This window comes from Cynocephalus volans, chromosome 2 (assembly GCF_027409185.1).
Source record: "Cynocephalus volans isolate mCynVol1 chromosome 2, mCynVol1.pri, whole genome shotgun sequence".
Lineage (NCBI taxonomy): Eukaryota > Metazoa > Chordata > Mammalia > Dermoptera > Cynocephalidae > Cynocephalus > Cynocephalus volans.
The window spans coordinates 153,740,761-153,758,714 of record NC_084461.1 but is presented as its reverse complement, the minus strand read 5'-3'; the positions used below and the strand labels follow the sequence as shown (position 1 = coordinate 153,758,714).

Genomic DNA, 17,954 nt, shown 5'->3' with positions numbered 1-17,954 from the left:
TTCTGAACTTCTACAGTTTACTGAACAACTTTCCTAGTACTAATCACACGCTACTTGGAATTATTTATTGGACTTATATTTTCACATCTGGTAGAAAAATCAATCTGAAGGTAAAAACTTGGTTAATTACTCACTGAGAGACAATAGAGTACAGATCTGGGTGCTAGTGGAAAGGGAAAAGGTGGCACAAATATACTTCAGATACAATTCCTGTCCTCAGAAATGCTTATCAACTTAAATCTGTAGCATGAGTGAAGACTAAGCTGTTTACTGAGCACCAAGCTTACCTGTACTTCCTCTCCCCACCTTTTTCAGTAGACTTCGGATTGATGTAAAATAACATTTGTGCAGAAGAAATTCTGCTTACTCACAGCTTCCTGAGTTCACAGTCCAAAATTTGACCTACCTAAGATTAAAAGCTTCTCCCGATTCCTACTACTCAACTCTCCTCTCCCCATTCATTTTCTTCGCAACTATTCCTCCTTTCTTTTCTTTCCCTCATTCTTTCTCCCACCACAATTTTGAATCCAGTCTCCCCGTTTACATTTAGGCCTGGGGATTAGACAAGAATGGAAGAAAGGGAGGCTAGAGCTCATTTGCTTTCTCCCCAACCCTTCTGGTATGGCTACTGTTACAGTTTAGGACAGCAGCCTGCTGATCATTTCCTGGATGGTATTAAGTAGAATAAGAAGGCACTAAAAATGAAACTGTTTACACAGTCCCTCCTCCCTACTTAGTGATGGCTCTCAACACTGGTAAAAGCTATTGTGAATGAAGAGCAGTCATGGCAAATACAGCAACTCTACTGTTCCCCTCTCCAGTTTGCTAGGTAGGGTTGAATACCTAGGTACACTGAGTAATCATTATGGTTTAGTATCTCTATTTCAAGTGACATTAAATATTTGACTGCAATACCCTCTTACCATGATGTAAGCCATTTTTCTGATACATATTACTTGGCAAGGTCTCTCGGTTCCATTCAGATGGCCTCAGCATCCTCTCTTGCTGTGATGGTGTAAGTTGTTCACTATATTCCCAGAAGTACCTTCTTTTACCTCTCTTCCGAGAAGATATTGAAGTCATCTCCTTCAAGTCTTCTACAGAATCATTTTCATAGCCTAAAAAAGAAAGCCCCCAGTTTTTTAACCTCCATAAATTTCAATAAACCAATCCGGACAAACAAAAAAATCTATTCTATTTGTATATATTTCCTATCATCTGAAAACATCATTGGCATGTCAAGGATAATAAACCAGATCTATAAAACAACTTTTAATATGTAAATCTATAACTCATAATATATTCAGAGATTAATAAACATAGACAACTACACAACAGTACAGTTTATCTTCCTCAGATTTCTCTTTGGTTTTTCTAAGTTAGCATATGATACTTTTTATGGTATTTTCACATAGGATTGAGAGAGCAATTAAATATAGCTACAGGAATGTCAATAGTACCATTAGATAATAGGATCTGGACACTATACTGTGATTTTTAAGTCTCTTGCTTCTAATATTTATATATCCAAAACATCCCAGACAGAAAGCTGTGTGCATTTCTATGATGTTATCCTACTAGGCAGAGTTTTGTTAGGCAGCCATGATTTTCTTCCTACCTCCCACCCTACTCCTTGTGGAAAAGTACAGTAGATGACAGTTCACACACAGGCCATCAGATAAAAACTTAAATGCCAATTCTAGCTAAATACTGTACTGGAAGCAATTTGCATTTACTTCACTTTTTAAGAGGGGGTATTTTGGGCCGAGCCCGTGGCGCACTTGGTAGCGTGCGGCGCTGGGAGCGCGGCGACGCTCCCGCTGCGGGTTCGGATCCTATATGGGAATGACCGGTGCACTTACTGAGTGCCGGTCACAAAAACGACAAAAAAAAAAAAAAAAAAAAAAAAGAGGGGGTATTTTTTCGTTACTAATAGGAAGTTTCAGAAAATACTTAATTCTGAGCTGCTAGAACTGTTGGGCAGACCCAATACAGGATGATCTATAAATCTAAAATACCCTCAGAGAATGGCCATTTTAGATGTACTTCACATCATTAATGTTAGATACATGGGGGAGTGGAGATGGGCCATACACAGAATGTACACAATCTCAGACACAAGGTGGCCCAGAAAAATTGGATGGTACTGGTCAAGCAAAATGGTACTGGTCCTAAAAACATGACTCTTCTGTAACTGTCACTAAGAAAGTAATGATAACTGTTCTTTAGTGGGGGGGGGGGGTTCAAATTTTAGAATTTTATCAAGTTTTCTTCAGAGTAAGAATCAATCAGGAGTATGGTCTCATTTATATGACATCCTGGAAAATCTAAAACTATAGGAATATAGTGGTTGCCAGGGCTTGTGAGTGGAGGAAGGGGATGAGGAACATGAGGGAATTTTGGGGAGTGATCAAACTATTCTGTATCTTGATGGTGGTGGTGGTTACATGACTATATACGTTTGTCAAAACTCACAGAAGTATACACTGCAAGGGGACTAAATGTTACTTTGTGAAAATAACAACTCAATAAACCTAACTTAGAAAAAAAAAAGAATCAATTTGGAGAGCAGAATGATTTCTAGGCAACAGTCAAGACAAGCTTTTGCAGCATTAACAGCATTATATTAGTGCACATGAAGTATTTTAAAACAATATGGCAAGCAGTGTGACAGTGAACCTGAGGTTCTTCATAAAAAATGATGCACAAGTTGAGTGACACTATCACTTCCAGAAGTCTGATTTTAAAAAACTGTGTTAGATACATGAAACAATAGCTTTGGCCTATTTACTTATGTTTCATTTTAAATTTTTTAAAAAGTTTATCCTGTTCCAGTTATTAACCCAGCTTTGGAAAAGGTACAAGGGCCACATTGTGGCACCAGAAATGGCCTTTTTAAAAAGGTCCTTGCTCTAGTAGCCTAAGCAAAAACTACTGGCTCACAGACATTACCCTAGTTTGACAGAGAATACCTCAAGACAGGCAGATCCACCAATCAAAACACTCTGACCTTCCCACCAATGTCAATAACTGGTATTCCACACTTAAGTCTATGCCAGCCCAAAGCACCAGGAAAAAAATTTTATATACAGCTTCCTCAGGCAACTCATCACCCCAGATACTTTATTTGATATGCTCCCTTAGCTAGCAACTACCTTTGCCTCTCCTCAGGTGGCCTGGATTTCTGGCAAAACACTGTCTCCCTCACTTAATGTACTCACATATTTCATTTGAGACTTAGCCTGGTGAGGAAGAGCTTATTAACCCCATTTACACAAAGTGACATACTCATGGAGGGTTGATATGATTTGGCAGAGCTGGGATTGAGTCAGGTCCCATGACTCAAGGAGTCTAGCTCCAAGTGGGCTTCCCACTTTCCATGTGCCTAACTAGTTAAATGGTATGAATGGATTTCTTCCAAATACATTACATATAAAGCTTGAAAAGTCAAAAAGATTTTTGATTTCTTCTGTCCTACCCAAATTAGTTACTAGTTTCATTTACTTACATATGTTCACCCTTTTTCCAAAAAGGTATGTAAGGGCCATCAGGTTTTTTTGACCTAATACATTAATATTTTCTAGTAGCTTACACAATCAATCCACCATCTCACACCAACAAACACACACACACATACATATACACACAATGAATTAGCCGCCTATACCTATCCACCTTTCAATGTAGAGATTACTGTGATCAAGGAGAATGCAGAAAAATTACATGCGCAGATCACTGGTCTAGCATTTAGGTTCAGTAAATACTTCTCAGAGTATGTGCTGAGGAACACTATTATCAAAGATATGGCTTCACCTACGAGTGAATTCTGTGGTCAAACAAATTTTAAGAAATTCTCATTCTGCATCTTTCTCTTGCCAAATCACAGTGCACATAAGCATATTAAAAGACTGAGAAGGCTGGCCAGTTAGCTCAGTTGGTTAGAGCGCAGTGTTGTACCAAGGTCAAGGTTTAGGATCCCTGTGCTGGCCAGCCACCAAAAAAAAAAAAAAAAAAAAAAAAGACTGAGAAATCATAACAGTAAATATAAATCCACTCAACTCTAAGTTCCATGAAGACAAGGATCATCTGTTTTGTTCACCTCTGCATATGCACTCAAAAATAATTTTTTTTTTAACAAATCAATGATTTTGTTTAATGCAACATTTCCCATGGAGCCCCTTCCCTTTTCTTTTCAACTGATAGACCACCATACTGATCTAACTCATTCCTTTCTGGCATGATTTTCAAAAGAAAGCCAACACTCAAAAGTGGAAGGAAGGAAGGAGGGTGGGAAGGAAGGAAAGCAATAAAAGAAGAAAGAACAATCACAATAATATGTTGAACTTTCCGAAGAGAAGAGAACTGTGGTTACTAGAGGTGGGAAAGGGGGATTGGGAGGAGGGTTAGGGAGAATTGGATAATGGTCGCAAAGAATGATTATGTTTTGCAGTGATAATATACCGATTATCCTGATTTGATCATCAGATATCATACACAAATAAAAATAGTCAACTCTGTACCCCACAAATATGTATAATCAATTATGTTTCAATTTTTAAAAAAGTCAAAAGAAGGCCACATTTACTGCCTAAAATTCTAATCACACATCTTATCAAAGTTAGTGCAGACTACTTTGCCATTAAGATGGTAAAGTCAACTGCGAAAATGTTTAGGGGGGATTACAAAATAAACTCTCATTCTGGGAGCCCAATTCTTAGTCTTAGAACCATGTAATTTCATGCCCCCCAAAATTGTAGCCTGTCCACAGAACAGGCTCTATTAAAACTTGGGAGCCTGTCCAGAATAGAGACTGAACTCTATTTTGCACCTTTCCTGGAACTTTGTAGGCTCATGAACCGTTGTTGCCATCTGCCAAAAAAACAGCATCAAGGAAGCTAGTCAACACAAAAGGGCCTTTGTAAACTGTCTACTGCATATTAAACCAATCCACCCACCCTAAATCTAGAATTCTGAAGAAACTTCAGTTGACCCTTCAACAACACAGGTTTGAACTGTGTGGGTCCACTTAAACGTAGATTTTTTCTTAATAAACATATTTTAAAATATTCTGGAGATTTCTTTTCACAAGCTTACTTTTTTTCCCTCTAGCCTACTTTACTGTAAGAATGAGTACATAATACACATAACATAAAAAATGTGTGTTAATCAACTTTATGTTATTAGTAAGGCTTCCAATCAACAGTAGGCTATTAACAATTAAGTTTTTGAGGAGTTAAAAGTTGTATGTGAGTTTTTGGCTATGCAGGGGGTTAGTACCCCTGATCCCCACATTGTTCAAGGGTCAACTGTATAAATATCCCTACTTGTTTGATTCAAAGGATTTCTTCCTGCTTATCACCAACAATTCACTTGTGCAACCCTGAAGTTGCTTGTTTAGCTTTTTCTTCCAAGAAAAGGGGGAATTTTCATTAGCAAACGTGAAGAAAGGCCAAATGATACCACAAAATTGTGTTTATTTTGTAGTTAAAGCATGTCATTCATTAATATTTGTGAGAATTGTCCAAGTAATACTAAACAAAAGAGTTTTACTTCAAGTCAACCGGAAGTGAATGCATTAAATGCCATCCAAATATTTGTAGCATTATTAAATTGGTCTAATAAGAGTACTTGACCCAGCCAGGTGCAAGCTAATGAATAAGGACACTACCTGATTGCTTATGACCAACAATCTTACAAATAAGGGTCCTTCTACAAGGGAAGAGAATGTGGCATGACAGGACAATACCAACTATGACACTGGTTTATGGAACTTCACATCTCTCAACTCTCCTATCCAGTTGGAACTAAGTCAAAAGACCAAAGATGAGTTAAAAAGTTGAGTTCAAAGTCAAGGAAAAGGGCTGGCTGGTTAGCTCAGTTGGTTAGCAGCAGTGTGTCAATACCAAGGTCAAGGGTTTGGATCTTCATACCCCCACCGGCATGCATGCGCACACACACACGGATACGCACACTAACAAAAAAAAAAGTGAATGAAAAGCACAGCCTCAAGCTCCAGGATGGTTCCCATGGACCCAGGCCAGTCCTCACAGCCCCAGGCTCCAGGCTAACCCCCAAAGACCCAGGTTAGAGGCCTGCCCCAGCATCAGGTCAGCAGCCACAGACCTACTATGCTCCAGGCCTGCAGCCTGGATGCCAGATGCCAGGCAAACCCCCAGAGACTCAGGCTCAAGGCCTGCCTCAGTGCCAGGTCAGCTACTACAAACCTAGATTTCAGGTTGACCACCATGGACCCAGGCTCCAGACCTGCTCCCACAAACCCAGACACCAGGATGGCCCCTATGGACAGAGGCTCCAGGCCTGCCTGACTGCTTACCTAAGCACCCAACCCACCCAAGAACTCCAGCAGCAAGTCTGCCGGCAGACCGCTCTGGCAGCCTGCCCAGAATCTCTGGATGGGCTGACTAGTAAATGGCTTTCTCTGGCAAAGCCAGTCTGTAATGACTAGAAGAGATGCCTACATCTTCAAATGCACAGACATCAACTCAAGGCCACAGGGATCTCGAATATTCAGGGAAACATGACACCACCAAAGAACCGAAATAAACAAGTAAGTGATCCTGAAGAAATAGATATCTATGAACTGTCTGACAAAGAATTCAAAATAATCATCTTAAAGAAGCTCAGTGATCTACATGAGAACACAGATAAGACAAGTAAATGAAATCAGAAAAACAATACATGAACAAAATTAGCAGTTGAACAAAGATAGGGAAAAAAAAGAACCAAATAGAAATTCTGAAGGTGATGAACACAATGACTGAACTGAAAAAATATCACAGAGCACTTCAATAGCAGACTCAATCAAGCAGTCTGTTTTGTCTGTTTTTTTGAGTCAGTGAGTTCAAAGACAGGTCGTTTGAAACTATCCAATTAGAGAAACAAAAAGAAGAAGAAAAAAAAAAGAACCAAAATGAGTGAGGAAAGCCTGTGGGCCACCCACATGGGACACTATCAAGCACAACAATATATACATTACAGAAATACCATAAAGAACAGGAAAAAAGAAAGGGGCAGCTTATTTAAAGAAATAATGACAGAAAATTTCCCAAATCTGGACAGGGAAATGTACAACCACATCCGTGAAGTCCAAAGCACACTAAATATGTTGAACATAAAAAGATCTTCACCAGGACATTTTATAATCAAATTCTCAAAAGTCAAGGACAGAAAGAATTTTGAAAGCAGCATCAATTGTTTTCTCAGCAGAAACCTTGCAGACCAGAAGAAAGTGAGATGATATAGTCAAAATGCTGAAAGAAAAAAAAACTGCCAACCAAGAGTACTATACCCAGCAAAGCTGTCCTTCAGAAATTAAGGAGAGATACTTTCCCAGACAAAAAAGCTGAGGGAGTTCATCACCACTAGACTCTTCTTACAAGAAATGCTAATGGAGTTTTTTAAGTTAAAATAAAAAGATGCTAATTAACAACATGAAAACATGAAAGTATAAAACTCACTTCATAAAAGTAAGAATACAGTCAAGTCCAGAATGTTCCAATACTGCAAATATGGTGCATATTCACTTTTAACTCTAGTACAAAAGTTAAAACACGAAAGTATTAGAAGTAACCATACGTACAATAGTTTGTTAATGGATACACAATTAAAAAAGATATAAATTGAAGGGTCGGCCAGTTAGAACTCAGTTGGTTACAGCATAGTGTTATAATACCAAGGTTGAGGGTATGAATCCCCATATAGGCCACACACACACACACACACACACACACACACACACACACAAGACATAAGGTGGTTGAATGGATTAGAAAACTAGAACCAACTATATGCTGCCTACAAGAGACTCGCTTTAGTTTTAAGGACACACATAAGCTGAAAGTGAAGAAAATACATCCCAGACAAATGATAATCAAAAAAGGCCGGGGTGGCTATACTTAGATCAGAAAAAAAAGACCTTAAGTCAAAAATGTCACAACAGACAAAGAAGGTCTTTAAGTAATGATAAAAGGGTCAATTCATCAAGAGTGCATAGCAATTAAAAATATATATGCACCCACATCAAAGCACCTAAGTATATAAAGCAAGTATTAACAGAACTGAAGGAAGAAACATGAGGGTACTTCAAAAAGTTCATGGAAAAATAGAACTGAAAGATAATCAAATCTTTCCATGAACTTTTTTTTTTTTAATTTTATTTTGTCAATATACATTGTGGTTGATTATTGTTGCCCCTTACCAAAACCTCCCTCTCTCCTCCCTCTCCTCCTTTCCATGAACTTTTAAAAGTACCCTCGTAGGTAGTAATACAATAGTAGATGACCTCAACACCCCACTTTCAACAATGGATAGATAATCTTGACAGAAAATCAGTAAGGAAAGAGCAGACTTGAACAACACTACAGACCAAATAGACCTAACAGATATATACAGAACATTCCAACCTGCACCAGCAGAAAATACATTCTATTCAAGTACAAACAGAACATTCTCCAGGACAGATCACATGTTAGGTCACAAAAAAAGTCTTATCAAATTTAAGAAGACTGAAATCATCTTTTTGACCACAATGGTACGAAACTAAAAATCAATAACAGGAGTAAAATTGGAAATTCACAAATATGTAGAAATTAAACCACATATTCCTGAACAATCAATGGGTCAAAAAATAAATAAAAAGAGAAATTAAAAAGTTATCTTGAGACAAACAAAAATGGAAACACAACATATCAAAACTTATGGGATGCAGCAAAAGCAGGTCTAAGAGGAAAGTTTATAGCAACAAAAGCATACATTAAAAAAAAGAAAAATCTTAGGGCTCACCCATGGCTCACTTGAGAGAATGTGGTGCTGACAACACCAAGGCCACAGGCTTGGATCCCTATATAGGGATGGCCGGTTGGCTCACTTGGGAGAGCATGGTGCTGACAACACCAAATCAGGGGTTAAGACCAGTCATCTTTAAAAAATAGAAAAATCTCGAGTAAGCAACTGAACCTTACACCTCAAGGAACTAGAAAAAGAAGAACAGACTAACCCAAAGCTGGCAGAAGAAAGGAAATAAAGATCAGAGCAGAAATAAGTAAAATAGACATTAGATAACAATAGAAAAGATCAATGGAAAGAATAGTTGTTCTTTTGAAAGGATAAAACTAACAAACCTTTAAATAGACTAGGGAAAAAAAGAGTGAAGACTCACATTTTTAAATGAAAGAAGAGGCATTACAACTAATACCACAGAAAAAAACCAATTATATCAAACTAGTATGAACAAGTATATGTCAAAAAATTGGATAACCTAGGTGAATAAATTCCTAGAAATATATAACCTACCAAGACTGAATAATGAAGAAACAATATCTGAATAGACTAATAAAGTAAGAAGACTGAATCAGTAGTCAAAAACTCAACTAAGAAAAGGCCAGGACCTGAGATGGCTTCACTGGTGAATTCTACCAAATATTTAAGGAAGAATTAATGCCAATCCTTCACAAACTCTTCGAGAAAACTGAAAAGGATAGAATACTTCCAAATTTTATGAGGCCAGCATTACCTTAATATGAGAGCCTGATGAATACATTACAAGATAAGAAAATTATAGGCCAATATCCCCAATGAACATAGATGAAAAAAATCCTTAACAAAACACTAGCAAACCAAAGTCAGCAGCACATTAAAAGGATCATACATTATAATCAAGTGGGATTTATCTGAGTGATGCAGGGATGCAATGTACACAAATCAATCAAGGTAAGCCACATTAACAGAATGAAGGATAAAAATCATATGATTAAACAAAAACAGATACAGGAAAAGCATTTGAAAAAATTGAGCATCCTTTCATGATTAAAAAAACTATCAACAAATTAGGTATGGGGGGGCTGGCCAGTTAGCTCAGTTGGTTAGAGCACAGCCTTGTAACACCAAGGTCAAGGGTACTGGTTCCCCATACTGCCCAGCCACCAAAAAAACAAAAAGAACAAAAAAAGTTAGGCATAGGAGGAATGTCCTTCGACATAATAAAGGCCATATATGGTAAGCCTATATCATCATACTCAACGGTGAAAACCTGAAAGCTTTTCCTCTAAGATCAGGAATAAGACAAGGATGCCCATTCTCTCACCACTTATCTATTAAGTATAGTACTCAAAGTGCTAACCAGAGCAATTAGGAAAAAAAAAAAAGAAAGAAAGAGGCATGAAAAGGCATGCAAATAGGAAACGAAGATTTGCAGGTGGCATTATCTTCCTTACATATAGAAAACCCTAAAAAGACTCTCCCAAACAACTATTAAAACTGATAAATGAACCCAGTAAAGTGGTGGGATAAAAAATAAATATACAAAAATCATTGTGTTTCTATACATTAACAACAAACTATCCAACAAATTAAGAGAACGATCCCATTTACAATAGCATAAAAAAATACTTACGAATAAATTTAACCAAGGAGGTTTAAGACCTGTACACCGAAAACTATAAGACGCTGATGAAAGAAACTGAAAACAACCCAAATAAATGGAAAGATATCCTGTGTTCATGTACTGGAACAATTAATATTGTTAAAATGTCCATACTACCCAAAACAGTAGGATTGCTGGATCATATGGTAGTTCTATTTTTAATATTTGATCCTCAGATTCGATACAATCCTTATCAAAATTCCAATGGCATTTTTCAAAGAATAGAAAAAAAAAACTCTAAAATTCTTATGGAAGCACAAAAGATCCCAAATATCCAAAGTAATCTTGAGCAAGAACAACAATGGAGGCATCACACCATGTGATTTCAAAATGTACTACAAAGCTATCATAATCAAAACAGTATGATACTGGCATAAAAACAGACATTTAGACTAATGGAATATAATAGAGAGCCCAGAAATAAATTCATGCATTTACATTTAACAAAGTTGCCAGGAACAACCAATGTGTAAAAAGATATTCTCTTCAATAAATGGTGATGGGAAAATTGGATAGCCAAATGCAGAAGAATTAAATTGAGTCCTTATCTCACATCATATACAAAAATCAACTCAAAATGGATTAAAGACTTAAACATAAGACCTGAAATAGTAAAACTACTAGAAGAAAATATAAGAAAAAACCTTCTTGACATTGGTCTGGGCATATCTTTTGGATATGACTCCAAAAGCACAGGTAACAAAGCAAAAACAGACAAATGGGATTGCACCAAACTAAAAAGCTTCTACACAGCAAAGGAAACAATCATTGTGAAGAGATAACATATGAAACAGAAGAAAATATTCACAAACTATACATCTGTTAAGGGTTAGTATCTAAAAATATACAAGGAACTCAATTTAACAGCAAGAAAAATAACCTGATTTAAAAATGGGCAAAGGACCTGAATAGATATTTCTCAAAAGAAGACACCCCAAATGTCCAACAAGTATATGAAAATACACTCAACATCACTAATAATCAGGGAAATGCAAATAAAAACCACAATGAGATATCACCTCAGACCTGTCAGAATGGCTATTATCAAAAAGACAAAAGGTAACAAGAATTATTGAGGATGTGGAGAAAAGAGAACACTTGTACACTATCAGTAAGAATGTAAATTGGTACAGCCATTATGGAAAACAATATGGAGGTTCCTCAAATATGAAAAATAGAACTACCATATGATCCAGCAATCCTAATTCTGGGGATATAGCCAAGGGAAATGAAATCTGTACCTTTAAGAGATATCTGCATTCCCATGTTCACTGCAACACTATTCACAATATACAAGATATGGAGTCAACTTAAGTGTCCATCAATGGGTGAATGGATAAAAAAAATGTGAGATATACACACACAATGAAATATTACTCAACCTTAAAAAAAGAAAAAATCCTGCCATGATCTTACTTATACTTATACTTATATGGAATCTTACTTATACTTATATGGAATCTAAAAAAGTCAAACTCATAGAAACACAGAGTAGAATGGTGGTTGTCAGGGGCTGGCAGGTAGGGGATATGGAGAGATGATGGTCAATGGACACAAATATTCAGTTATGCAGGATGAATAAATTCTGGAGATATAATGTACAGCATGGTGACTATAGTTAATAACACTGTATCATGTACTTGAAATTTGATAAGACAGTAGAACTTACATGTTCTTACCACCACCACCAAAAAAACTATGTGAGGTGATGGACAAACATTAATTAGCTTGACTGTGGTAATCATTTCACAATGTATACATGTATCAAAAGATCATGTTGTATACCTTAAATATATACAATTTTTATTTGCCAAATATACCTCAATTAAGTTGGGGATGTGGGGAGAGGTCAAAGAAAAGGAAACCACAACCAAAAGTGGAGTAGTAGATAGTATAGTCCTTGTCTGCCTTGGTGATGGTAGGATTTACTGACTCCCTCTGATCTATATATTCCTTTAAGCACCAGCCGGTAAGGGGATTTCCTTTCCCACATTTTCCATTTCCCTTAATTATTACCCATCCCTTCTCTGTCTCACCCTTCCCCTACTCTCCCACCCTAATCCTAAACAGAAGAGTCAAAACAATAGGACTCATCTGTCAGCCTTTAAGGACCACTCATTGACAGAACTATGATCTTCATAGGGGAGGGAGCTATATAAATTACCCCTTGCTACAAAGACAAGTTTCCATGAAACATCTCAAAGCAGATTTTACTAACTTGCCAAGAGAACAATCTTCCTGGTAAGTAGAGAAGACAATTGTTCTATCTCAACTATACAGAGTTCTAAAGTAAATTAAAGAAAAAGGCACAGAACTTTTTCCTCCACATTCAACTTAAGAGTACTTGAAACTCAACCTAAATCAAACAACTTGTTTGTGTCAATTGCATAAATCTAAGCACTTATGATGTAACAGAAATATTTCACCAAGAGAAAAAGTCTTTCAGCAATAATAGTGCTCACTAGCTACAATATAGCTACTATGCCTTAAAAACATTTCAGAAAATTAAATATCAATATTTATAATGTCTGAAATTCCAATACTCATCATTGTAACAAGAGGGCTCTCTGATAATTCATAAAGTTTATTTTTAATAACTTAGTATTTATGCAGAATTATAAGTATCAACACTGTTTTTGAAAATAACTTTTGCTTAAAATTGAAGATCTTCACTTTGTGCATTTTTAACTGTATGCCACTTGGCAATACTATTTTCATAAAAAAACTTCACAAGTCAACAGTGGCAACAGTCCAATCATATAAATGCTAAAGTGAACCAGTTCCTCATAAGTATCATTTTCTTTGTGTCTTTTATTTATATGTGCTGTATATATATAAAGCAAATTACAGCATGTATTTTTCTTAAATGGGAAAATACTGTGGAAATAAAAACGCAGCACAAGAAAAAGCTCTCCTTTACACTAATCATTAGTAGGCTTTGTTGGTTATAGGCATGAGTAACATAAACCATCATCACTTGGTCCACCATTCTAAATACGCGTAACTTATCTCAACTATAATAGAGAGACGCATGCGTAAAGGGAACTTTTTTAAAACCAATAAATTCTCAGCATCTTTGCATAGCTGTTCAAGACAGTGATAAACCAGGCCACTTAACATAAGATAAATTAAGAATAAGCCACCAAGGAATCAGTATATAAACCACTATATGAGCAAAAGTGATCATTTTAGAATCGTTTAAACAGAAAAAAGCAATCACATATCCAAGCCAAGATATTAAATCATTTAATCCCCAAACCAAAATAAAGAAATCATCCAAACAAAAACTTTCTATTTCAAAACAGTAATAGAAAGATGAGTTTGGTGAGCCTGCAAGCATTGTAATACCTGGTTCAGAGAAAGTATCACTAATATCATCATCCTTGTCATCTTCATAATCCTCCTCCTCTTCGTCCTCCTCCTCGTTTTCAGATAGTTCATGCTCACTGCCAAACCCTTCATCATGGTCCTCATCATCAACATCCTCCTCGTCATCCTCATCTTCTTCAAGACTGCATTTGGTTGGCTGTTCACCCAAGGTGTCAGAGACAAAAAGGGAATAATTGTGCTCTTCCTTTTTCTGGGATGAATCTGAGACCGATGTGCTGGCAGAAAGGCTGCTACTCTCTCCCACTGCAATTGACCCGGGACTCTCCTGGGGCAGGGGACTGAGTAATAGTTCCTGGGTTTCTTTAAAAGGCAAAGCAGGAGTGGCATGACCCTGAAGAGGCTCCATCCCTTTTTTCTCTTGTCTCTTTGCTACTGCACCACAATAGCACGTGTTCTCCTTTGCTGCATCTGCATGAACCTGGCTCAACAAGGGCCGACTCTGTTGCACTGGGTTGATCTTTACCTTTGCTTTTTTTACATAGTCTTTACATTCAACGTGAAAGTTCACTTTTTCATTATGATACATGTTGGTCTTCACCATGATTTGTGTGCTTGAAGTGGGTTTACTTGCTTTTTGGACACAGTCTGACAAAGGGACCTCAGCCTGAAGAGTCTTAGAAGAACACACAGGGGCAGCGGCTCTGCTTGTGATCTTTTTCCCAGGAAATGGAGAGGGCAAGGGATTTTGTTTGATACTGAAAAGTGAATCAGGGTAATAAAGGGAATCAGAAACAGACTGAGAGTCCTCACTATTAAGCTGGGCCAAAGTTGGAGTTTTACTTATGACCTCTTCATCTTGGTAAGGGCTAGAAAAGTCATCAAGCCCCAAGTAATCCACTTCTTTTGTTCCCCAGATGTCACAGCTGGTTAGTTTGGTGTACTTTGTTAAGTCTTCACAGTATGTATCCCACTGTTCCCAGTTTGAGGTTAAGGCACCCTCATTATCCAGGACATCTGTGAAAGACTCCAGATTTTCAATGTCTTTGCAGTCCTCCAAAGAAAGGAAGTTGTCTCTAGGATTCTGTTGGTAGTTCATTTCTCTATCCTGAGAAAAGTTAAAAAAGGAAATCACATACCAATTTTAGGAAGAAAATATTCACCTCCATCCTTACTTCCATATATCAAATTGATAAATCAGTACTTGACCTCTGGTCTGTTTTAAGATAAAGGCTACTGACAAGACACTACCATTCCATATAATATCATCATTTCCTTGGACAAGAAAAAAAGAGGAAAAAAATATCCTTTGAGAGGCTTAGATATGGTCCAAATATTAACAGCTCTTGAGCTCTACCATAAACACTCTTCCTGAAAAAGTTTACATTTCTTGATCTTAGAAAGATGTGGGGATCTCCTTAGAAACAAGATTCAATTAAGAAGCAAATAATGAAGAATATGTCTTCCTAAGTGGGAACTTAAAGGGCAAAGAGCAATCAAAAAAGAGCTAGAACTCAGCCATGGAATGATAAGATCTTTTTCAAGACCTTGCAACAACTCTTGGGCACGGGGAGTAAAATATTCCTCATGCATTTTAGAGATGTGACTTTAGACAGTAAGACTGCAGCCACTGAAAAGAATGAAGTTTAGCTCTAATGTACTAAAATGAAAGATTGCTCAATATATACTTTTATGTTTAAAAGAACAAGTTACAGCATACTGTATCTATAAATATATCATCCAATTAAAAAACATACTCATGTTTATATATATAAGAAAAAACTCTGTTAGCAGTAGTTACATTTTGGGAAAAGGTCTGGAGGGTAGAGGATCAGAAAGGAAATAAGGAAGTTTTCAGTTTTCCAGTTTGTTTTGATTTTTAAATTAATTTGTTCATTTGGGTTTTTTCTTGTTTTGTTTTGGCTTGTTTGTGTGTCTTTGTGTGATTTAACAGCTTTACTGAAGTATACTTTATATACTGTACAGCTGACCTGTATTAAGTGTACAATACAATGATTTTTAGTAAATTTACAGATTTGTGCACTAAGTTTTCCAGTTTTTACATACTTCTCCGTTGCTTAAATTATATGTAATTAAAATTATTTTTTTAAATGTTTTTTCTTAGGAATTTTAAGTGTCTATTTACCTCAAGAATAAATAAGTATATTCAGATATTACTTGGAATTACTATGTTTATCTCACATTCTCTTTGTCATACATCTTAATGCTATCACTCCTTAATTTTTCGGCTGAAAAGCCCTTTAGTAGTTAGGCATATTAAAAAAGACAGCTTCCCAGTCTCTTCATCAGAAACTGAACTTGAAGATATTTAAATAACCTTTTCTCCGGGGCTGGGCAGTTAGCTCAGCTGGTTAGAGCACAGAGCTGGTTAGAACACCAAGGTCGAGGGTTTGGATCCTCATACTGGCCAGCTGCCAAAAACAAATAACTTTTTCTATTACTATTTTCAACGGGTTCATACATCCTTCTAAAATTACTGGACGTAGGGGGCTGGCCAGTGGCTCACTCGGGAGAGTGCGGTGCTGATAACACCAAGGCCAAGGGTTCAGATCCCATATAGGGATGGCTGGTTAGCTCACTGGGTGAGCATGGTGCTGACAAACACCAAGTCAAGGGTTAAGATCCCCAAACGGGTCATCTTTTAAAAAATAAATAAATAAAAAATAAAATAAAATAAAATTACTAGACGTATACTTGCAAGAATCAAACTTGGCCCAATCACACCCTTTTTCCTTTGCAGGCATTCATAAATAAAAAACTCTACCACAACACTTTTACCCCAAATCAAAGATGAAACCAACAAAATGTTGCTTACCAGTTCGTACATGAAATCTGGATCTGAACTGTTTGCTAAGAGATCTGTGCTCATCAGAGTCTGTTCCGAAAAGGTGTGGCTTCGAAAGGCATCCCCAAAAGGCGGATCCATTCCGCTTACACTAGGCTACAACAGAGTGGTTTTCATTACAAAGTTAAAGACTACTTCAAGACGAATTTATCACACGAGTCCCAACCCAACCTCCACTAACATATTTTTTTCAGTAAACAATTATTTTTTCATTGTGTAGTACATTTAAGAGCTTTAACTAGTATTAAACTGTGGACTTAAGAAAATAACTAAGATACATTAAAAACAGAAAAAAAGAGCAGCAATTGTTAATAATATCTGACTTCTAAAAATTAAAGCTTATTTAAATTAGCTACCAGAGTCCACATACAGCATCCAATTAATACTTTTATTTAGCTACATAACATTTCTTCAGATCCTTCCCTGACAGAACTCTCTATCTACTAGAGAATTCCCTGCCATTTCCTGGGGTCTGAGGAGATAGCAAACCAGTCTCACTCTACACTCCTAAGTGAGTCCAATGTCTCACTTAGGATCAACAAAATACACAAAAATCTCCTGGGTAAGACAAGTAACTTGGGCATGAGTTCTGAAGCCTTAATCCTGATCCCTGAAAAGGATACAGTCCATTCTATAATAAATAAGAACGGGGAAAAAAAAAAAACTCAGCACCCAGAGTTAATGCTCCTTCTTGTTTTCTCTCCATCCCCTTTTCACATTTTGACATCTACACAAATCACTCCAGAATCAAGTCAGGGACCACACTCCTAAAGTGGCTCAAATAATAGAACGGCCATACTATGAAATCAAACTTGGATGAAAGAAGGAGAAAGAATAGAAATGTTCTCTTTTCCTTTTTGTTCTTTTTCTGTGAGTTTATGCAAAAATTTTTAAAAATAACATTAGTTGGGCTGGCCTGTTAGCTCAGTGTGTTGCAGCCACAAAAAAAAAAGGTCTATTTGTTTACGTTTTCTCCTCATATACCTTCTACTTACCACAAACTGTCCTTTTTACATACTCTCAATCACATTTTTCTTCATTTGTACTTCTGATCCCATTTATTTTTTTCCTATTATTTTCCCCCAACCCTTCCAATGCCTGCAGGACCTTTTTTCCTAGAAAAATTTAGCTTGAGAAAAGTTTTATAGCCCTAAACTCAAGTATTCAATAAATAGCAAACTAAACCTTGAATGGGCAAAAACTCTAAAAGGGTATACTCTGGTCTTTTTAATACCAGTTGGCAAGTCTCCTTTCTTTGCCTCTGCTAGCTACCTCCCTGAGTCACCAGACAGTCCCGGCAAGTTTTTGATTCCCTGTGCT

At 36.8% G+C, this 17,954-nt stretch overlaps 1 protein-coding gene across 1 annotated transcript in view; it reads right to left on the bottom strand.

Annotated features, from left to right (window-relative positions):
* CREBRF (CREB3 regulatory factor) overlaps nt 1-17,954 on the bottom strand; it is a 55,029-nt gene that overhangs the window by 18,729 nt on the left and 18,346 nt on the right. Inside the window, exons 3-5 of the mRNA XM_063086544.1 lie at nt 16,605-16,730; nt 13,790-14,876; nt 924-1,118 (exon numbers count right to left, since the gene is read on the bottom strand). Of these exons, the coding sequence (XP_062942614.1) occupies nt 924-1,118; nt 13,790-14,876; nt 16,605-16,730 (1,408 nt within the window). The remainder of the gene's footprint in view (nt 1-923; nt 1,119-13,789; nt 14,877-16,604; nt 16,731-17,954) is intronic.